This window comes from Cyrtonyx montezumae, unplaced genomic scaffold, assembly GCF_038088225.1.
Source record: "Cyrtonyx montezumae isolate F1298 unplaced genomic scaffold, pur_monq_1.0 scaffold_6, whole genome shotgun sequence".
NCBI lineage: Eukaryota > Metazoa > Chordata > Aves > Galliformes > Odontophoridae > Cyrtonyx > Cyrtonyx montezumae.
In genome coordinates, this window is record NW_027072067.1 from 2,920,779 (window position 1) to 2,943,310 (window position 22,532).

The 22,532-nt window shown below is 42.2% G+C and overlaps 1 protein-coding gene across 2 annotated transcripts in view; it reads left to right on the forward strand.

Annotated features, from left to right (window-relative positions):
* Positions 1-21,144, forward strand: part of UROC1 (urocanate hydratase 1) — a 33,409-nt gene extending 12,265 nt beyond the window's left edge. For both annotated transcript variants that reach the window (XM_065749348.1, XM_065749349.1), the window contains exons 9-20: positions 2,389-2,477; positions 2,933-2,995; positions 3,636-3,815; positions 4,454-4,551; positions 4,703-4,775; positions 6,080-6,201; positions 10,063-10,133; positions 11,030-11,128; positions 12,647-12,746; positions 15,032-15,113; positions 19,544-19,643; positions 20,802-21,144. In XM_065749348.1, coding sequence (XP_065605420.1) covers positions 2,389-2,477; positions 2,933-2,995; positions 3,636-3,815; positions 4,454-4,551; positions 4,703-4,775; positions 6,080-6,201; positions 10,063-10,133; positions 11,030-11,128; positions 12,647-12,746; positions 15,032-15,113; positions 19,544-19,643; positions 20,802-20,942 — 1,218 coding nt within the window. In that variant the 3' untranslated portion in view covers positions 20,943-21,144. The remainder of the gene's footprint in view (positions 1-2,388; positions 2,478-2,932; positions 2,996-3,635; positions 3,816-4,453; positions 4,552-4,702; positions 4,776-6,079; positions 6,202-10,062; positions 10,134-11,029; positions 11,129-12,646; positions 12,747-15,031; positions 15,114-19,543; positions 19,644-20,801) is intronic.
* The last annotated feature ends 1,388 nt before the right edge of the window (positions 21,145-22,532 follow it).

Here is a 22,532-nt window from a genome sequence, read left to right on the forward strand (position 1 = left end):
TACTTTTTATAAAGAGAATTAGCTGGCAGGTTATATGGGAACTGCTGAATCACAACCTGAGCCACTGATTGGTCACCTGGGGTGAGCACTGAGTCAGCCATGGGGGCACAGGTGGAGGTGATACACCTGTGTGAGTGGGAGGGGTGGAGCCTGGCTCCACCTCTCCCAAACCCCATTTAAGGGCTGACCACCACCAGGGAAGGATCTCTTCTGGGGTATCCCTCCCACGTGGAGTCCCCTGCGAGCCTTGTCATCCTGAAAGTGAGCTATCTATATAGACCTACTCAGAATATACCATCATCTATACTATTTCTTTGTGAAGTACCATCCTTGGGAGTTATTTACCCCACACAGGTCTGCTGCAGGCATGTCACTTGCTGCAATCAGAAGGGTAAGAATATTGCAGTCTGACCAGTAATAACTATAATTAAAATTCAAAACATACTGGGCCAGACTGTCCACGTGGCATGCAGTGAGTCTGTCCTGTTCTGGCTGGCTGGAACCTTATTCATAAAGGCTAGGATTTCAGCTGTTCTGATGAAGTGTGAGTTTTGTTCATTTTTTGTTGCTGGCACAGCATGAGTTTTGCGTGTATTGGAGATCTTATCAAGCACTCCCTGAGGATGAAATAAATTTATTCAATTCATAATTGAAAACATTCTTATTGAATAAATTCTTATTCAGACCTCTACTGTGTCATCGTGATCTTTCAAATGCTAGAATACAAAAGGAGAGATTCTAGTGAACGCTATTCACAATGGTCCTTTGTCCTTTTCATCTCCATGGCTGCAGATGATTTTGTTCAGGAGACTGAATATTGCCTGGTTTTTATCATCTGTGAGATGATCCTTGTCGGAAATGAGTCTCAGGAGCACATGTGGATAGTTATATATATGTACATATTATTTATTTAAGGAACTATTTATGCAAATAGCACTGATGAATTGTGCAAGAGATGTCATTTTGTCAGGCAGGGCTTCCGAAGCTCAGACAGAAGGGATTAATGGTGCAAGTCTTTTACCTCTTCTGTTTGACACGAAGCAGATTGTAATTTCATGAAATAGCTGTGCAGAGGGCCAGATGATCTCTGAGCTGCACTGAGCTCTCTAGGGTTACACTGGAGGTGATGTTAGCTCATCACAGTTGTGCACGTTTTAAAACCGGGGTTGTTTTTAACTGCGTATTTGAAAACAAAGTGTGAAGGAAGCCAGCTTTCTTGTGTGCTAGCAAGCCTGGGAAAGACTTCCAGGTCTCTCTGACAGCCTTAAATAAAGTATGTAATGAATTTAAATAGGTTTTTTGTGTTATGCAGAGCTTTAAATGAACTCAGTTCCTGTAATTCATATCAAGCATTTAATCTTTTTTCCCTGTGCTGATTTAAATAACTGCCAAAGTAGCTGTCTCCCATGGCACCTGACTTCTTATTGAATAATTCTATTGGCAGTGACACTGCTATTACCATAATCTGGGGTTTGGGAAGGATAGTCTTTATTACTGATGCTGGAAATGATGGAAGGTTTCTCATGATAATAATAATTGGGGAAGAAAAGGTTTCCTGGCATTCAAGCAACTCTTGAATATGGAACTTATTTAATTTACATATAAATACTTTATTAATGAGAAATAATGGAACTGAAGTGATGGGGTGGATTAGAGAGAAGTAAAAATGCTTTAATGAAGTACTGTAGGGTACTCAGGTTATGCATTCTTGGGCACACACCACTCAGTCACTTACTGAGTCAGTTACTACCACAGAAAATCGGTTTGAATTAATTTTGTCATTTGCTTTATGCCACTGATAGCTCATTATAAAGTTCTAATGATGTGCAAGTTTGGACCTGGAATCATTAAGATGGAATCTGTGCCAAAGCTTTCACAATTTGTCTCTTCATTTATATTTTGATCCAGCTTGTCTCTGATGCATACCCACAAAGTGAGACCAGAGGAGAACTGATTTGGGATTGAGCTTGTTTGGAGATTCAAAGTTCAAAGCAGGAAGAGATTGAAAATGTAGTTTTGTTTTGATCCATTCTGTTTTTCACAAAGGCATCAGCCAGCTGGGGCGAGAAAACACTTTCCTCTTTTCTTTTCCATGTTTGGTTGAGAATTTCAACCAGTTCAAAGAGTGAAAGTGAGGGTCAGTTTCAACAAAAACCATTGCTTCGTCCTGAGTACTCCAGCAGAAATGTCTGAGTTGATTTAAAATATTAACAATGCATGTATTTAAATCTTGGGAGTAAGAATGTGAACAATTACTCTGCCTTCTTAGGGCAGACATAGGACTGGTTTACCAGCTTGCTATTATTTCTAGGACAATTAAAAAAAAATAAAGGTACAAGTGACTCAGTGGGAAAAAATGAGTTTTAAGATCTCTGCTGTGTGTCTTAGGTTGATGAAGCAGCACTTATGAAACGTTACAAGCAAGGATGGCTCATGGAAATCTCTAATAACTTGGACCATTGCATTGCTCGCCTTAGGTATGGCTTGTAATGGTATTCAGCTTCTTTATCTCCCTATTCCTTGCTTTACATCTGTCTGCTCTGTGCCATTATTGCATGCAGAGAAGAGAGATCGAAGGACATTTCCTCTTATCCTGGGTCTGGTTTTGAGTGTTAATCCATCCTTATTAATGACTGCCAATGCTTAATACTTGCTGTTACTAATGCTTCATATAATTTATATTGTCTGTTATGTGTCCTCGTTGTTCCGTGAATATGCACATCACAATTACATGTAATGTTATGTTTCAAGAATCAATCATTCTTTCTGGAATCACTGATTAACAACTGTGTGAAGGTCAGAAGTTCTGCTGCCTAACCAGGTGTTGGAAAACACATACAGTCTCATACAGTCTGTTTCTGTTTGTGATGTGTATGTTGCAACACACTGCGTGGTGACTTTTTTACAACCAGTCTTTTAAAATCTATTCTAGAGATGCAAGGAAGAATAAAACTGCCCTCAGTTTGGGTTACCATGGGAATGTGGTAGACCTGTGGTGAGTAGTGTTCGTGGGTGATGGTACGTTACTGCTTCGGAACTAGCTTCCAGACATGGAAGGGAAGTGGCATCAAATGCAGGGCTGAGTTCATGACTCTGGATATCCGTGAGCAACTTAATTGTCAGAAGAGGTATCTTCATCCTCGTGCCACAGTTCCCAGTTGCTTCTTGTACATTATCTTTTGTTATGGAACAGTGAATTTCTTAGGGAAAGAAATCACTGAGATTTGTCTTCAAACGAAGAAGGAATTTATCCCTCTCCTAACCTTTCACTGATGGGTTAGCAAGAAAGCATCTCTGACTTCAGTGAGAAGTATTGAGGCACTGATTGAATAAAAATGGTCATATGATGGGTATAAATTCTAGCACATTAAACCCATGTACCAGGGGCTGAGACTGGCCAGTACAGCTGGCATGTGACTTATCCATTGGTGTTCCTGTACAGGGAAATCTGTGCAACTCACACACTTCCCATATCTTCACCATGATTTCCCACCTCCTGTGAAGGCTAAAACAAAGACAGCCTGCTGAGGGCATACACTTACAAACAGCTGCTTAGGGTGGGAGAAGCTCACCAGAAAGAAGAGCGTGGATGTGAAATAACAGCTTCTGTTTTCTGTTCATTATTTTCCTCCCAGGGAAAGGCTTGCACGTGAGCTGGACACAACAGGAGAACTGCTAGCTGATCTGGGGTCTGATCAAACTTCATGTCACAATCCATTCAGTGGGGGATACTATCCAGTCCAGCTTGGCTTTGAGGAAGCAAAGCAGCTCCTGTCTACCAATCCAGGGAAGTTCCGAACCCTGGTACAAGAGAGGTAGAGTGTGATGCATGTTTTTAACCTTTAAGTTTAGTTGCTCTGTATGTGATTGTGTCTTTTCTTTCTCACAAGACATTTCACTGACCTGTTGTGTACTGCTCTTCAGTAGAAATCTAACGTAGAGCTATTGCAGTCACTACAGGTATTGATACTACTTATAAAGCTGTGACTCAAAGCCTGGCAGACACACCACTTAGCCAATGCTTTAGCAGTATAGACCAGTATTGAAAGCAAAGGGACAACTGGGCTGTTCTGACCAAAGGAGAAGCCAGAACAGTGGTACGGGGCCATTTTCAATTTTTCTGACTTTGCATACTTTATCTCTGAACTCCTTAATATGTTCTTGCAGTTTTGTGCAGACTGCCATTATTTTGTTCCTCAGAGCTGGCTGCATTTCTTTGCTGAAATTGCTAGATATGCAATATCACAGCAGTGGCTGTGCATCAGTTCATGATTTGGGGATAACAGATTTTGCAGAGTTTGAAAGTATCTTAAGAATTTTGTGGGTTTGTCTAAATGTATTTTTTTTTACATTCCACCTGTCTCCCTCCGTTCTCTTGCTTTAGTGAGCTCGTGATGTTATTCTTCTTGATATTAATCAATCTCAAGTATAACTGTTTCATTCTTTATTTCAGCCTGAGGAGACATGTGGCTGCTATTAACAGACTAACTGACAAGGGCATGTTTTTTTGGGATTATGGCAACGCTTTTCTCTTGGAGGCTCAAAGGGCTGGTGAGTAGATCCTGGAAAAGGGGAAACAAGGACAATCTGGAATACATCTTCCTATCCCTATTCTTTGGTAGGATAGAGCTGACCACAGTGTTGTGCAAAGTCGTTAGTCCTTCCCCTCCTCTCATGTATTGCCTCTTAACTCCTATTATAGGTGCTGATGTTGAGAAAAAAGGAGCCAATAAAACAGAATTCAGATATCCTTCCTATGTTCAGCACATCATGGGGTATGTTGGATTGATCTTTCAAGAAAGCATTCAAGTGCTTTATGACTATTGGTGTTTAAAGGTATAGTACTAAGGAGATGCCATTTAGTGCAAGTCTTGCAATGTACTGTACACGATGAAAAGGAGATAACAGTAGCAGTAGTAAACTTGGTCTCGCAGGAGTTATGTCAGAGTTATTCCACTTTGGATTAGTGCCCAGTGATTCTTAGGAAGATGTCCTGTAGGCCATAAGCATCATCCTCATCTTTTCTATTGGTTTCAGTAGAGCTACTCCTCACAATTTCCATTCAAACAGGGAAAAAGAATTGCCAGGCCTAGAGGGACATGTTGTGTGGTTAGTGGGAGGCTCTGATAGCAGAGGTGTTCTGCTAATGTTCTGAAGTGAATAACATGACAAGTCTTGATAATTTGGTGTCAAGCTTTATTCTTTTTAGGATTAAAGAGTCATATGAAAACAGACACCAGATGTCTGAACAATAAGCTAAAACACTGCCAGATGAAAACTCTTCATCTTCATTTCCTTACATGAATAGTTGCATCAGTTTTCCTTAAGCAGCTCTACCCAAGAGAATAGTCAAGTCATGGCCTCAACCTGTAACTCTATGCAACTTCACCTCCAGGTGTTGGAAATTAAAAGCTTGTCTATTTGGAGGAGTGGAGCTTAAATCCAAGTCATTAGACCCTGTGCCTATCTGAAACAGGGCTCTCTTCTGCTTGTGTCACCAGCTGCGTTCCTCACCCAAGTTGCCCATGCCCTCTCTGTAGAAAGAGATGAGTTCAGGATGTCTGTTGAAGGACTGGGCTGCAGCACCTTTTTACATCTGACTTGTCTACAGTATGTGAATAAAGGCATGAATGTAAAGTAAGGCACCCACCAGACTGTGTAAGCAATGTGGGCAGCAAATTTCTGGACTTGGGTGCTTGTTCAGAACTAGAGTTGTCTAATAGTGGTGCACTCAGAGTTAGCCTGGCTTAAGGAGGAAAAGACCAGCCAACAAAGAAAGTACACTGTGTGAAACAGAAGAGAAATTGCAATTCATCTGATGATGCACTTGTTTGATCAAACACTCCAATGTTCCTGTCAAAATGGTGGTCTGACTGTATTTTTACGTTCCTGTCAGTGACTATATGAAACATCGCTGTTTAATTAGTTAATGGCTCCTGATGTTTCTGTTTAGATTAGTTCATTGAAAATGTTTGAAATTCTTCTGCCTCCAGCTAATGAAAGAAAAGCACTGCTAGCAGCCAGGATAAATAAAGAAAGAATTTCAACCATCTCTTAATGAAGACTGTTTTCTTCTCAGGGACATTTTTTCCCTGGGATTTGGGCCATTCCGCTGGGTTTGTACCTCAGGTGACCCACAGGACCTTGCCACCACTGACTCAATTGCTATGTCAGTGCTGGAGGACTCAATTCGTCGAGGAGGTAAGGCAACATCATGTACCCTCATCATTGGGAGTGCTTTTGGAGAGAAAAGTGGTCAGAACTGTGCAGCATGATGGCTTTTGGCTGAAGCCACGGCAAGCAGACTCTTGCCTCTTCCACGTGGGCAGGAGATGTTGTTGTTCCCCAAATTCCTGTAAGGGTTATAACCAGTAGGTAACAAACACCACCTAGAGATGTTATTGATCCCCACAACTATCACGATCTTTTGTTGTTTTCTTAGATTTTGTCACTTTGAATCTTCAAGGCAAATGGTATCTTTCATCAGGTCTCCATGAGTTATGTGAAGGAGTCAAGTTGCTCTGCTGCTTCTCTCAGAGGCATGAGGGATATGAGTCTAGAGGTTTGTAAGAGATTAGAAAGGAGATGAGTTGAAGGAAACCCAAGTTTCATTGGGCCTGGTGCTCCATCCAGTGTCATTTATTCGTGATTACAATTTTGAGGTCCAAAGGTTTTTTATTTGTTGAAGCAGCAGCTGATTGGCTCCATCAGTGAGTGGAATCTAGAATACATGTTGTGTATACTGCTTTACTGCCTAGGAATTACATTGTTCCACGTCACTAGAAGCGAGCTGCTGCAGTTACACCATTTATGAATAGGAACAGAACAAAGCTAACTGTTAGCAAGCTGAATCCCAGTCTCCAAGATTACAGCGGGAAGTTCTACTGCTTTCCCTGTCTTTGCTTTCACAGTAGTTGGACATCAGATTCTGAGTTTTAAAAGCGTCACTGTCCTGGAGCACTGGAGTTCTGTGCTCTTCTGTTTCCACACATGGGAGGTTTGTGCTCCTTGGAGTTAGGGAGGGATCAGAAAGAAATGGTTTGCAAATCCAGATTGCATTGTAGGAGAGCATATTTCCATCTGATAATTTATTTCTTCCTGCTTTTTATATTGAAATGTTTTCTACTTATTTCATAAAAGATATCACTGAAGTATAAATAAAAGGTTAAGTATTTTTTTATTTGTTGTGGAGTGGTTGGCATCGTAGGGTTGTACCACACTCAAATGTATTTCTCATTGGAAATAATACTGCTATTATTTTCCTATAACAAGGAAGGACATCAGCCTTAATACTACTTTGCAAGACGTGACTTGCTGATGGATTGGGTCTGACTCCAAGGTTGTCAGCTCCATCTATGTTCTTAAATTTTCTTTAATTATTATCTTGAAGAAATGGCACTGGAGCGTGAGGTGTTTTCTAATGCTGTGACCCTGAAGTGCCTCCTCTGTTCTGTGGATGTTAAAATTTTCATGTTTTTAAACATGGCCTCCTGTTGAAGTTGAAGGGAAGGTGAAATCCAGTACTGCAGTGCCTTCAAAAACTTGCAGCAGTTTTTGTCTCATTAAAATTGCTAGTTATCTATTCTCAAGATGGAACAGATACGTGACTTTTGGGATGGTTTGCACTGCAAGACTAGGAAATGAATCAGTTACTATGTGTTTGATGGTACGTGGGTGCTTCTATAGATATTAATATAGAGCTGAGGAGAGAATTTTTGTTAAAAATAAGTTGTGCTCTGGCATATATACTCTTAATATAAAGAATATGAAAAATGACACTTTAAAATCCCAACAGGTGAAAACAGGCCTAAGGGCAATGCTATTATTTGATTTTCTGCTGTGTTTGGCAGGACAGTGGGAAGAGAGAAACAGAATTTGGCCAGAAAGTAAACAGCCATTCATGGATTCACATTCATAACTGTTGTGCTTGCTGTCTTGCTCCCTGGGGGATCTGAGCTTGGGCCAAATTCTAGGGTCTGGATATTCTCTCATACATATGTATTTAAAATCTGAACCTGCCTTTGAGTTTTGTAAAAGGATCTGTTATGATGGTTGAAAAAAAAAAACTCCAGAGAGCTGACGTCTATTGCATTCCAAGTCTAAACTTAGGACCTGGCTTCAAATCTGTTGTTAACTCATCTTCTCCTTTTGGGGAGGTGAATTGTTATGCTTTGTCCTCACAGATTGAGAAAATTCTGTATGGTTTTATCTGCTTCCACTTCTGAGCTACCTGAGCTTTTAGGTTAGCCTTTGTGCAGGAGATGTGGCACTGATGATTGGAGCATAATTCATATTTTCTGCCCCTGTGGCAGTTTGAAGGCTGAGCTGTTAATTGTAATTGATTTTGATCTCCCAAGATCAAAAGGGAGATGTTGACGATTGCTATTCCTGAGTGCAATACCTTCTAGTATCTTTCAAAGCCTAAATAAGTAGAGAAATGCCTGTGAAATGCCAGAATTAACACAGTAGCTGCTTGAATTAGAAAGAGATTGCTGTCGAGGTGTGGGTCTGGGGCCTGGCAGTAGTTTAGCTCTTCATCCCTTCTGCTCAAGTAAGCTCTTTCTAGAAGAAGCTTTAAGATTCTCAGCTGCAGAGAGGAAAACCAAATAAAAGAGAAGATTCTTCCCTTCTCCAGGGATAACAGATGAAATCCAAATTGGACAACACCACAGTTTAGGACAGAGAATATAGCTGTTTATTGGAGCTGGCTGTGGGAGACAGATGTAGTGTTGGCATGTCCTTGCAGCTGGTTTGCTCCTCTGGCTTCCCTTCTAGAGATGTTCTATAGGATTAGCAGATGGATCTTTTCCATAAGTCAGTGCACTGAGGGGTATAAAAAGCAACAAGTATTCTGAGAGAGCTTATAAAAATGCCAGAAAGGAATTCTACTCACTTTTGTTTTCTAAGCAAGCAGATGTTTCATCTTTCACTCCCCGGGACTCTGAGAGCTGGCATGTTAATCCTCATTGTGGCGTTTAGAAGCTCATTTGGAACCAACCCATAAAGCACTGACAGGTCCTTTTAGGATTGTTAAAACTCTGCATGGAAGGACTGTCTCCTCAAGAATGAATGTATTTTGCGTTTCTCTTTAATGCTGTGTTTAGCCCAGAATTGTTCTAGTTTTACTATAGATATTTGGTACTGTTGCTTAATGGAAACACTTCTCAATTAACCTGGGGCAATTTCAAATTAGCAGTGTTCAGTTACTCCAGTATGACTTTCACAGGTAAGTCATTTGTACACTGCAATTTGACTCGAAAAATGGTGAGATGGGAAGTGGCAGGGAGCATGCCAGCTTGGCCCAGTTATAAAGGCTGGAGAGTGGTTGAAGTTGTATCCAGTGCTCTCCTCAGTTAGTATACCTGCCTAAACAAGGCGCAGGGTGGATTTATACAGAGTCACTAATCCATTATACATTCTGTGCAGTTTGTGCTCCATGGTAATATGAGGCAACGTAATTCAGTTTGTAGGATAAGGAACCTCAGGTTTATCTTGGGATCAGAACATTCATGTGCTCAATTCAGTATAGAGCAATTACAGTGCTATAACTCTACATCCCAAGTGCCAGTGTAACTCATCCTTGCTATATATATCCAGCTGCTTCTGAGAATTTCTGATGGTCAGATGAGTTATTTATTACCTGATACGTTGAACTGTGGTACCCAATATCACTAAAGTGATCTTGGATCTTAAAGTTCACTAAAGTTTCTAACTTAACTAAGACTCAGAAATGGTTTTGGTGTTTAGTAGGCAGCAGGCCAGGTCACCAGCGGTGGACTGATGTGCAACCCATATTTCAAGGTTTAATTTAGTTTGCTAAATATCTGAATGAGAGCTATTATTCCAGCTGCCTCCTGCACAGCGTCTCATACCTTCCTCTAAATATATTTTGTAAGTTACAGCATTGGCTGCAAAGAGGACTCAATGCAGCACATCCTACGTGTATGCTTGTATCTGAGAGCAGGAATATGACTTGCAAGTGCTATCAGAAGAATTGAACTTAATTTAGAGCATATTGCATTCATTTTCAAAAGCTATTTCTTCCTTGCTTTCCCTTGCAAGTGAGCACATCTGTGAGGCAGCAGTACCATGACAACATCCGCTGGATTCGGGAAGCTGGGAGGCACAGCTTGGTAAGTGCACAGACTCCCTCAGAGCAAATGACTGCTCCTGGTCCAGACAGTTCACAATGCTGGAATGAAAAGTAGGAACGGGTCTGAATGAAAACACAGGCAGTAAATACAACTGATAACTCAAGCATCTCTTCACAGCACAGCTTTAGGGTGAGCTGAAACAGTTCGTTCCCTTCACCTCCTCATCTGGAAATGTTCAGAGATCCTTATATCTGGTGTGAAATAGGGCAATATTCATCCTCTACCTTGTCTGGAACTGCCTTTCAGCACCATTCAAAGTGTCTTTTTTGCCATTCGCTTGGCCCAACCTCCCCAGACCTGCAGTTCCCAGCACCCTTTCCAAAACTGTATTTTGTGTTATGGGAAGCAGGATGGCGGTGAAGCATCCTTTGTATTTCTTTAAAAGCAGGCTCTCACTGTGAAGCAACTGGTAACACAGAAGGGCTTACACATGCTCTCCTTATCTGGAAACCAGACTGGTCTGTGGAGTAAAGGCTGAAGAGAAGCATAGCTGTGCAGGACAGATGTTCTTTGCATTCTTTGTATTTCTCTGTACACTCTTTTTCAATTTCCAGCCCACCACCAATTCCAAATGTCTGCTTCTCAGCTGCTGATAAGGGTTTGTTGATAGTCTAGCAATCAGGTTGATTTAAAAAGTGGGATTTATTGGACAGTAGCAGCTGATTACAGGAATACATCTAACAGATTGTGTGAGCAGAGATAACTGTTCAAAGAGGAGCCCTAATTTCTATTTTCTGGAAGCTGGAAGTTAATGAACAAATAATCTGTATTTTTTCCTACAGAAGGAGACGATCCTCTGACGACATTTATCTGGTGCCTGAAGATAAGCTGGTTGCACAGAGAACCTTATCACTATGGCTTTTCTTATTTTGTAGGTTGTTGGATCTCAAGCTAGGATCTTATATTCTGATCAGAGGGGCCGTGTGTCCATAGCAGTAGCTATTAATCGAGCAATTGCCGAAGGAAGGATTAAGGTCTGCTTTTTTCCTCTTGATGTGGTCTGGTAATTGTGTTTCCTATCTGATACTGGGGTGGCAGGTGGGAAAGGAGAGAGCTTCTGCCAGTAAGAGCAGAAATGCCTCCCATTATTTACATGGATTCAGTTAGCTTATTCAGTTCTCCTCTCAGTCAGCAATCAGCATCGTGTTATATAACAGAATGGGCACGTCTAGAAACTAAAATGTTTTATTTCACATTGGGAATTTGCCTTATTTTGTATTTGAACATCTACAGGTACAGTGTAAGCCGTGATTCTGTAGCATGGAGGGGAAAAATGAATTAGGGCAAATAGTGGTGTTTAATAGAAGAAATTTCTGCAACAGCTGAACTGCTGTGAGTTTGCAACATTCAGATCAGTCAGTAACCTCTGCTGATTTGATTCAAATTCCTGTTCCGTTCCTTCTCTGGATGGTGAAAGTTTTATGGAAGATTGCAATCTCTGTTCATAGCCTTCATCGGTGCCCTGCTGTTTTGTGACTGAGTATATGGCAGTGTCAGATCTAGGCACGTCCACTCTTTCATTTCCATCTCTTTTACAGCCAAACTACAATAATTAGCTTTTTAAAAGAGGCAATTTCAAGACAAACTTAGAATGGATTCCATCAAGGAAAGGTCTATGTTTTTGTTACTTGGATAATGTTTGTTAAAATATTTCAAACATTGAGCTGTTGACCTTCTCAGGATTCAAAATGAACGTCACTGCAAGCTAATCTTAAAAAGCAAAACTGATCAGGCAGAGAACCCCCTCAGAGCGACAACTGACAAGGTCAAAATCCCAGGCCCTTCAGATTTTGTCCTTTTTTGTGTTTCTTCAAATCTCCGTTGCCCCTCTTGGAAGCTGGGTGCTCGTATCTAGTTTCAGTTATTTTCTAATCCAATGCCAGTGTAAAACAGAGCTGGCTAATTCCAGACCACGCCATGCCTAGAGAGGGAGCAACTCCTACAGAACCCCTGTGCGTGGCCACGGGTAACAAAACCCCACAAACTGATCTAGATTATGCTGTCAGTTAAATTCCAGATCAAGAATGGGCTTGCTCCATCTGTATGAGAATGCTAATTCTCATTGCTGCCTTATTTATAGCCTCGAAGTCTTCCAAAAGAATGAAAGAAACATTTATTTGTTTATGGTTGCTTGGAAAACAATCTATTTTTGAATGAGTTCTTGCAAACTGAAATATTTTTGCCATTTCAGCAGAGAGCTTTCAGGTGAAACAGCCACACTGTTTCTGTTCTCCTCCTCTCTTCTGAGGATGCCATTTACATAAAAACCCCTGTTCTCATGTATGAAATGATGATGGCTGTCATGAACAGCACGTCAGTATTCCTCTTGTAGTAAATGGATAGCAGGGGAAGGAGGAGGTTGGGGGTTTAGGAGATGGGACAAAGCTGTGATTTGTAATGACTTCCAGTAGAAGCAAATTCAGCAAAAGATGAGCCATGGTGGCATTGACAGCCCATAAAAGACTCCATCTACCTGTCCTTGGCTTTTGCAGGCTCCAGTGGTCCTCAGCCGAGATCACCACGATGTGAGTGGGACTGACAGTCCCTACAGAGAAACATCGAACATTTATGACGGATCAGCCTTCTGTGCAGGTCAGCAGGGCATCTGGGACTTGTCTTACAGGAAAAAAAAGGCAACTGCTTTGAGATGCGTATATTCACTGTCATAAAATATCTTTGTTCAACCCTTTAATCCCAGTTAATCAGACTTCCTGTGAACTTGACACAGTAGTTAAGTAATAGAGAAATGAATGTGGAGCTAGTGAAATAGGAAGGGCTCAGAAGAGTGCTGAAAATTCAGTGAAGATGTATCAGATTTACCTGAACACAGATGGAGAGTGTTTTTTCTTAGAGAACTGCACTTCGTTTGATTTTAACTTTGCCCCTCTGTCTTTCCAAGAAGTGATCTGAGTGGGGTTATGGCAGGGCTTCCTTGGGATTCACTAAATCAAAATGAGATCTTAAATAGCATTTTGCTTAGAACAAGACTTGTGGTTCTGTTCGTTCATTGCTCAGGGATTCAGGAGAAGTCTGGAGTTTCTGAAAGGAACTTTCCTGATCATGCAGGAGCACACTTAGATACTAAAAAGCACAAGAATGAAGTCAGGAGTTCTGGAGCAGATTCCATTCCTTGTTGCTCACTCACAGTGCAACTGTGGGCAAATTATGTACATTTGCTGTTCAAAATGAGCCTTTAATTCTACATTTGTGACCTGAACTAAGAAATGAGACAGTGCTTTAGAAAAAATAAACCCAACAGATCTCAGATGTGAAATCATGAGTGAAGCACTGAACATTTCTTAACTTAAGTCTCAATTTTCCATCCGTGAAGTGGAAATTATGGTAATAACTTTAGCCCAGTAGTGTTTTCACATGCTGTGAACTGACAGTCATCAAATGACTCAAGACAGGAGGATGCAAGTTGCTGTAGAAGAGCACATGATTGAGGTAGCTGGGAATACTGAACAGCTGCCATTAGGACTGGAAATTTGTCATAGAAACAAATTATGACTCTAGGGTAGGGAGAAAAGTTCCCTGCTATCTTAAATGGGCTGCCTGATGAAGTGAGGCTTTTAGCAGTGCCCATCAGTCCCACTTTGGTTTTTTTTTGTGAACATTGCTGGTTGCAGTGTGCCAGATGGATACAGGCCTGAAATAATGCTTGTTTCTGCCAAGCTGCAGAGAACAGCAATTCAAATGGATACCTCCACCAAGGGGCTCAACCATTTAATAAACACCAGGCAGTGCCCCCAGGAGAGGGCAACAGAAACAAGGCCTGCTAAACCCAATTGCTTGCTATGCCACCTGGTTTTTCTCTGAATCACCTGAGTTACGTGAACTACCTGCCCTCTACTAGGGCTTTTCCAAATCTGTTGACCACCAATTCTGCTGGTCTTTGAAACCAAGCCCAACTGTCTTACCCAGTGAGCCTCTGGAGGTAATTAAAGAACACCTTACATCTCAGCTCTTCCTTTCTCTTCTCTCCCTCCCTTCCTGCTGTCCTAACACCACATTTGAGTCAGTTGGAATTGGTTCCTCTCCGGCACAGAAGAACTTTCAAGTCTTTGCCTGTGTAATTTTGTTCTGCACTAAGTGCCTTGTCAAACATGGGCTGCTGCTGCTCTGCCAAGTGTTTCAGTGCAGGTATTTATTTGCACAGTTAGTGACCTTTATCGGCGCCAAGGAGCATGACATTATTACATCGTTATCCCACTTGCTTTGCTCCTTTTCCAGCCCCTGTTCTTATCACCTACTGGCTGAGGAAGAATACTGTACGTGTTAAGAATATAGGGGACCGAATATCTCCCATTCCTTCCTGACAGCTCTGTAATTATGATAATTGGGTTATTAAAGTGACATAATGCCAGAGAAAAGATGCCATAATGGGGCTTTTGACAGGGTTTAGCATAGGTTAGTGCTCAAGTAAACTCATTTTCCCATCAAATATACACCAACTATGGGTCTACAAATGCGACCAGTGTGAGTACTGTGCTAGTGTATTTTTGATACTAAAAGCAACTAAATGATCTATTGCTTGTGAATGAAATCCACGTAAATGTCTTCAGTAAATTTTATATCACTGCTCTCTGTTTTTACCTCTTTTGGGGTACATCCTTTAGCACAAATTGTACTGAAGATGTGGAACTCTAATGAATGTACCAGCAGAAACAACGCGTTTGACAAATTCCAGTTGAATTATTTTCCTTCGTATTTAAAATAAAAGAAACATCCTGTGTGATTTCAGCAGGTCCAGGGCAAAGTCCTCTGTGGCCAGAGAATGCTGCCATCACAGTGCCACAGTGGAAGGAGGCGAGCAGTGCAACAGAAAACAGATGCAGCCTGGCAGAACTGTGGTAACTCCTTTCCTCTCCTCCTAGACATGGCGGTACAAAACTTCGTAGGAGATGCGTTCCGAGGAGCAACCTGGGTTGCCTTGCACAACGGTGGTGGAGTTGGCTGGTGAGAACTTGTTGGTGACTCTAAAGCTGGATTCTGAATGCAGTTATTGCTGCTGGGGGAGGAGTGAGACACAGGAGGGGAGCTGTATACTATACCACTGGTGTAGTATGGTGCTGTGAATTTGGAAGGGCGGGTTTGGAGACGGGGGCTGAATGGATGCATTATAAGGTGAAGTGTAGTTCTGTATGGGGCTCTTTTAATTCATTTCCATATGTCAAGAAAAAGTGTTTGGGACACTGGCCACAGCACAGTTTGGATAACTTAATTTGCCAAACGAGGACAGTCTGCCGTGGTTCTCTTGAACAGATCCCACTTCCAAAGTTGTCTTCACACATGCACAGTCAGAGTGTTAGTGGATGGATTATGCTTAGGTTTCCCCTTAAGCTATATTTAAATCTGTGACCTTAGGACCCCAATATAAATGCCCATGTGCTAAAGTGCAACGAGGGGTTGTTGATACAAAGCAGCTCGGGTGCCAGCAGACCCCCAGTCTTCTTTCTCCCCTTGCTTGCGCTTGGCAGCGCAAAAGACCGCAACCACATCTTCATTTTTTGATGTAGCCAAATAGAGACAGCCTTCTATGAAATCCTGTAGTGATCCCTCTCTCTTCACAGTTTCATCCAGTTCTGGAACATGCTAACAGCAGCAAACTAAAGAACTTGTTGCAGATGTTATCCTCAGAGACATTTGATGATAATTATTCCTCATCCAGATGAGCTGGAGCTAGAAAAATTCTTCAGCTCAGAGCGAGAGTTCCCTCCCCGTACCCTAACTCCTTTGATATTTTTTTTTTTAGTGGAGTAACTTGGATGGGGGGTATACAAGAGCAAAACTGAACAATGGGATAAGAAAACCCCGAGGGCTTATACGGGTGCAGTGAAAAACCTGACTTTACTGATGTTAGCAATAACCACCACAATAATCAGGACTTTATTCACCACTTCCTAATTCTGAGTGGAGAGTGCATTCCAGAATATCTGCTTACTCTGATCACCTCGGTGGCAGACTTGAGATGGTAGTGGACTAGATCTTCCTGAATGGCTTCAGCTGAATTTTGCCTTTTAAAATATCTGCTTCTGGAATCCAAGTGAAACACTTTCCAATGACTGTTGTGCAAAATATTGAGTATTTTCATGGTGATTATTACAATTGATAGAAACGACTGAGTAATTGCCTCGAGTGTTCTTCTGTGCATCGATGATGCTCTGTCGAAATCCAGAGGATACAAATGACCTCATTCCCTCTCACCTCTGCAAAGCCAATCCCTCCTGCACATTCCTAGCCCTACGAGCAGCTCAGGCTGGCTGAACGGTGGGGCTGCCCTGACTCCTAGCTCCTTATGCTGCACAGTTGGAAGGAAGCAATCCCTGAAATCAGAGCAAAGGTGCTGTCATCTGTGTAATGAACTGGAAAATTAGCGTGTGGCTATTCCCTGAAATCAAAATATCCATAGAAAAGCAGGGCTTCATGATCTTCTTAACCGCTTCCCATGGGTGCTTAGGGTTGTCAGTGTGGAACAGTATCTGCTCACCTTCTTCTCAGGAGTGGTCACAGCATGTGTGATTAAATTGTGCTTCAGTGAGCAATGGGGAGCCTGAAAGTTAGGCCCATCTCTGCACGAGCCTTAGTAAGCCTCCATGCTGGGACTCAGACGTGGCAACAAGGATGTGGCATTAGATATGGCCTGCAGAGTCCTGAAAGTCATGCAGGACAGGTGGTTCTGTTCGGGTTAACTAATCCCAGCACCGACCTGGACAGTTAAACCTTCACCCCTTTGCCTTCTAAGGAGAGAAAGAAGAACAATTTGAAGGTGAGAAAAGAAGCAAAACCATCTCCCAACCATTACAGACGTCTTTCCTTGCTACAAGGACGGATGCTTTTAGGTTTTAGGATGGGTTTGCTTATTCTAGGGAGGTAAAAATACAGCTGACTTTGCCATCGCCATGAAGAAATCTCCACGTGCCTGGTGAAATCTTTTTGTCTGCTGATCTGGGGGTGTGCTAGTGCATGTGGAAGCTTCTACCTGTGTGCACAGGTGTGTAATCAGAAGGAAATCAAGTTGTCATTGAACTATTTCTGTTTCAGGAGATCAGAAACAGGCATTGCACTGTGTCCAGCTCCCAGTCCACCCCGCAGAAGTTGGGCTTGTCTGGAGCTGCTGACAGAGCTGCTGTTTCTTCTGTATGAGACCGGAGGAATGTATTTCACCTGGTTGGATATTCTGTGCTATAGCCTTGTGGGGCAAAGAGGAAAAAAAAAAAGCAGGATTAATATTCATTTAGCTGGAATCTGCATCATGTGCTGTTTGAGAGACTTAAGATTAACACAGTCTTGACTATGATTACTGGAAATGAATGTTATTCATTTCTTGCTGCCTGCTTTTTTTTTTTTTTTTTCAGAATAAATATTAGTGCGGGGTCTGAGTAACCTGTAGTGACAAGAAGGCAGAAGTAATTTAAGGATTGAATTGCGCTGCTGATGGTGTGACATCTTGTTTGTGTGAGAGGCCTTGTTTTCTTTGATCACATTGGAAGGAGACATCTGGAAATTATAGGAGGTAGCTCAGGTCAAAATGCCACATGTTTCTTTAATTACCTGAAAATGTGACCCAATGCTAATGAAGGCAGAAAGCTCCCCTTTAAAAGTGAGAGGCTTTGCTGGAGAATCCATTCTAACAAACACTGGCATTCGATTTGAGTGACTTTTAGACAGTGGGACAGATTCTGATGAGTGATAGTGATTTCCACTGGAGTAACTCTGTGGAAATTGATGGAGAGACTCTGAATTTATGGAGTGCAACTGAGATCAGACACTCACTGTTCATGCCTCAGCTTCAAAGGATGCTCTGTGGGATGCTGTGCACAGGAGGGATCTCTGCCACTGATAGAACATCATCTGCCAATGTGGCAAATCTTCATAAAGCATCACTGAGGAGGCCTCTTTCTGTCTGGTACCTTCAGTGAGCTGCCCTGAGGTGCGATCGTACTGTGATCCCAACTGCATTGTGGTGACATCACTGATTCTAAAAGCAGGAATGGCAGGAAGTGTGGATGTTTGGATGCCTGTCCTCATCCCCAAGCGAGACTAAGAGCTCAATTAAAGATTTCTCACAATAAGAGCTGTTCATGTCACTGTTGAGCGTCGATCGAAAAGAATCATTTAGTGTCAGAGCTTACAACATTCAAACATACCAACTGGAAACATGATTGAAATTTTCTTGCTAAAGAAGGAAATTCCAATTCATCTGCTGACATTCTGCTGTGAGAACTGTCAGTTACAAGAAAAGTGTGCTGTTCAACAGCACGTGTTTATAACAGCGGTTTATCTAATAATAGCAAAGTTGAAGGAATTAAGAGAAAGGTATGGAGACTGTGAGAGCTGGAGCTCAAAGTTCTTTTCTCAGCGATGTGGTAAGGTCCTACTTGTCACACAGGTAGTATGTGTAACGAGTGGAAGGGAATTAGCATCACATAAATATGCTGCATTCCAGTGAGAAGGGGGAAATGTGAGTTCTGGGTTCAGATCTCAAGTCTGTGAGGCTCCAGGGCAGCATCGTTTTCCCATTTTCCAAGTAGCTCAAGTAAGTACAGGAAAATAATAAATTATTCTTGTCTGGGCTGGAGGACACCCAAGTCTGTCTGACTCACAGGTATGCCTGATGCTATTTGAAGTTCATTATATTAACTACAAAATACAGAGGGCAAGATCCGGCCTCCAGAACCTCCTTTAGTCTGCCCTGCCACGTGTTGCTGTAGTAAGATATGCACCATCAGCACTCCTGATGCTGAGTTACAATGCCAGAAGTCTCTTACGGATTTACAGTGACCAGTACTTTTCCAGCTGAACTCACCATATGCAACCAAACAGGAACTTGAGCAGACTGGGTTTTGAAGTGAGACAAGATGTTTTTCTCTGTTTCCCTTGTCCTTTTAAAACCAGACTGATATTTCTCCCATGTACAGTCTGTTAGTTTGTAGTGTATTTCTGTTCTTCTACCAATAAACCTGCTGCCAGCAATGTTGGCACTGCGGTCTCTACACATCCAGGTATCTCGTAGAGAAATGAGTGTTTTTGAAATGATGGAGGCAGATGTGTGCAAAGTAGTGCTTAAGACTTTGTTCATAAAACACGCTTGTGTTTGACCTGAGAGAATATGAATATATCCATCTGTCTGCCTCAGTAAGCAATCCCATGGATACAGCAGGCTCTAGCACAGAGAACACAAAAAGCTTAACCTTCAAACTACAGAGATAAGTAACTCTCTATTCCATCAGGAGTATTTTTTGTATGGAAGGTTGCTGTCAGTGCCACTCAGCGCCATTTGTACAGTATTCTCATCCTTCTTCCAGTGCAGCTGATCAAACCCACGATGTTTTGTGGGACTGAGTTCTTTTAATTTGAATTCTTGCATTTCTATTTATTTTTTTTAGGGGTGAAGTGATCAATGGGGGATTTGGCCTGGTTTTGGATGGGTCCAAAGAGGCTGAAGAACGAGCTAAGATGATGCTCAGCTGGGATGTTTCCAATGGAGTAAGCAAAACTCATTATATACATTCACTTTAGTTTCTTCCTAGCTTCTCGATATAAGTGTCTTTAAAAGAGAATTATTTGACGATATTCCCTGTCTCAGATCTGAATTACCTTTACTAAACCACAGAGGAAGGAGGAAGACGATGATATTAATTTGTACATTAGAGCAATGAAGACAAACCCCTAGTGAGCATTGTGTATCACAGCCTTTTAAAAACCCAATAAATCTTTTGCTGCTCTGTTTACTGCAAGCAAAAGCCCTCCTCCTCCACATATGTGTCTGGGAACATCACCCACGTTAGGCATGAGACTGAAAAGAAACTGCAGTGTACCCTTGAAATACACTGCCAGGAGTAATCATAGGTGAGGGGCAGGGAAATTGACTTGTTGATGTGAAAGGTCATTTCTAACTGTTATCACTGTGATCCTGAGAACTTCTTATTAGCCTTACGTTAATCAAATGCTTGACTATTTTTGCTGAGTTGGAACCAAGGGTTTTTTTTTTTTGCTTGAAGACTTTTGGGTCTGCATGTTTCACACACTGATACACGATTCATAATGCAGAGAACTGTAAGGCACTGAATACAGGGAAGTGCTTGGTTCCTTGTAAGTACTCCTTCCTTTGTTCTTGTCGCTTTTCTTCATCTGGCAAACTTTTCTTTACGCAGGCCAAAATGCAGAAGGGCTTCTAGTTCCCTGTCCGTGGAGCTTCACACATGCAGGCTGAGAATCTGGCCTCTTGATTTTGTATTTTGAAAATGCACAGAGTGAAATTTACCCTTTTAAATATTTATCCAACTAAAACAGTATCAGTTGTTTAAGTCATGTTGTTATCTAACGCAACTGCAAGTTGTACAGAGCTGGGATGGGGTACAGAGTGTTTTGTAGAGAGGGAATTCTGTGAAGCTTATAAACCTGGCTCCACCAATGCAATCAGCCCAGCAATGCTATCTGCATGAAAACATACCAAGTCCATCCAAACACCACTCCTAGCAATGAAGTAGCCTTTAAAAAAGACAATAAGGGAACTAGAGACTGGCAGAGAGCTGATTTATTGTGATGAAATTGGCCGCCAATGTTTGCACAGATATCGCACAAAGTGGGACGTGGCAAGGGAAATGTGTGATTTTTACACTCATTGGTTTTCTGGTCTGACAGGTCGCCAGACGCTGCTGGTCGGGTAATGACTACGCATACGAAACGATCTGCCAAGCAATGAAAGACAACACTGCCCTCAAGGTGACTCTTCCTCACAAAGTGGTGGATGAGAACATGTTAGAACAAGCCCTCGAGAGTTAGTGGTATTCCAAGTGCAGCGTTGTCCTGATAAAAAGTGCTGACGATAAAAGCTTTGCAATTGACTCTGCCATGAGTTTTTTTTTCCTTTGACATCATTAACAGGGCAGACCTGTGTCTGCTCATGACAGGAACAGCCTTTTCACTGCTAAGGAAAGGAACTGAAATTGTGTCCCTTGAAATAATAATAAAAAAAATCTGGCTATCTACATGCAACTGAGAGAAATGTTCTTGTTTTGCACTTCAACCTCCCGTGATATGTGTTAACAGATACTCACTGACACATTCTGTGCTAGGCAGGGGGCTTACTCACAGAGACCTGCTCTGGCTGCTGCAGGCGAGGAGTGATGAGCCACAGTCTGGGGGATCTCAAGAAACCAAATAACTTTAAGACCCTGTGCCATTTTGGTACTTAACAAGCGTGTGCTCACTGCACCCATGCATTGCTTCTACTGCCAGTTAAAGAAAACAGTAAACCTGCTGTGCTTTGATTTCTAAATTCAGAAATCAGTTCTTTACTGTGTTCACACAGCGTGTACGTCTCCAGATGAACAGTGAGAGCTGGCATCCGCTTGCAACTGAACCTCCTGTGAAGTGCATTTTGCAGTTCATCAGAGTTGCCTTATACTATGGAGAAAAAGCACACGTTGACAAGTTACACGACTGAGACGTGAGGAGTTGCCAGCCAGATTTGACAGCCTTTCTTTAACAGATGTTAGGCATTACCTATTAATAATCACACTGGGTTGTCATCTTGGCAGCTGTATCGCATACAATCACTCTAGTTTTTGCAGCACAAAAGAACCAGGGCACTGTTTGTCATAGGCAGCATCCAGAAAACAGAATGGCTTTCTGTACTGGGGAATGTACTGTGGAGCTCCTCCGTAGTCATCTTAATTCTGAGTTGAAAAATCTACCATAGAAAGCACTGAAGAAATAGTTATTATGGATTCTCCACCTTTGTGTTATTTAGCACTGAGATAACAGTAACCTGTTATCGCCTGCTGGGATGAAGCCATAGGCCAGAGCAAAAGCTCCCTGAGCTCTGCTGAGCCTCCTTGTTTTCCTGCTCTGTGCAGAGAAAGTGGGTCTATGAATGGACAGCTGTTCTGCCTCGCCCTGCGGGGATGCTGATGTCATTTCTGGACAGATGACCACAGTGCTGGAAAACCTCAATACAGACAGAGCAGACTCCTTCAAAGCATGATGCATCTGCAGTCACTGTATCAGACCAGACAGTCGATAACAGAGGAGATAAATTTCTGAGGAGAGGTTTGGAGCTTGGCACAGGTCCATTTCACATCCACCATCAGGGCTGCACCTTCTGGTTGAGCAATAAAGGCCTGGGCGGGCCTTTTTTTTTTTTCACACATCCATTAAGGTTGGAAAAACCACTAAGTATATCAAGTGCGACCCCAACCCAGCCCCGCCATGCCCATAACCACATCCCTCAGTGCCACGGCTCAACACCTCCAGGGACGGTGACCCCAACCACTCCCTGTGCAGCTGTTTACAAGAAGCGAGTTTTCCTAACATCCAAGCTGAACCTCCTCTGGCTCAACTTCAGGCCGCTTTTCCCAGGAAGGCTGCAAA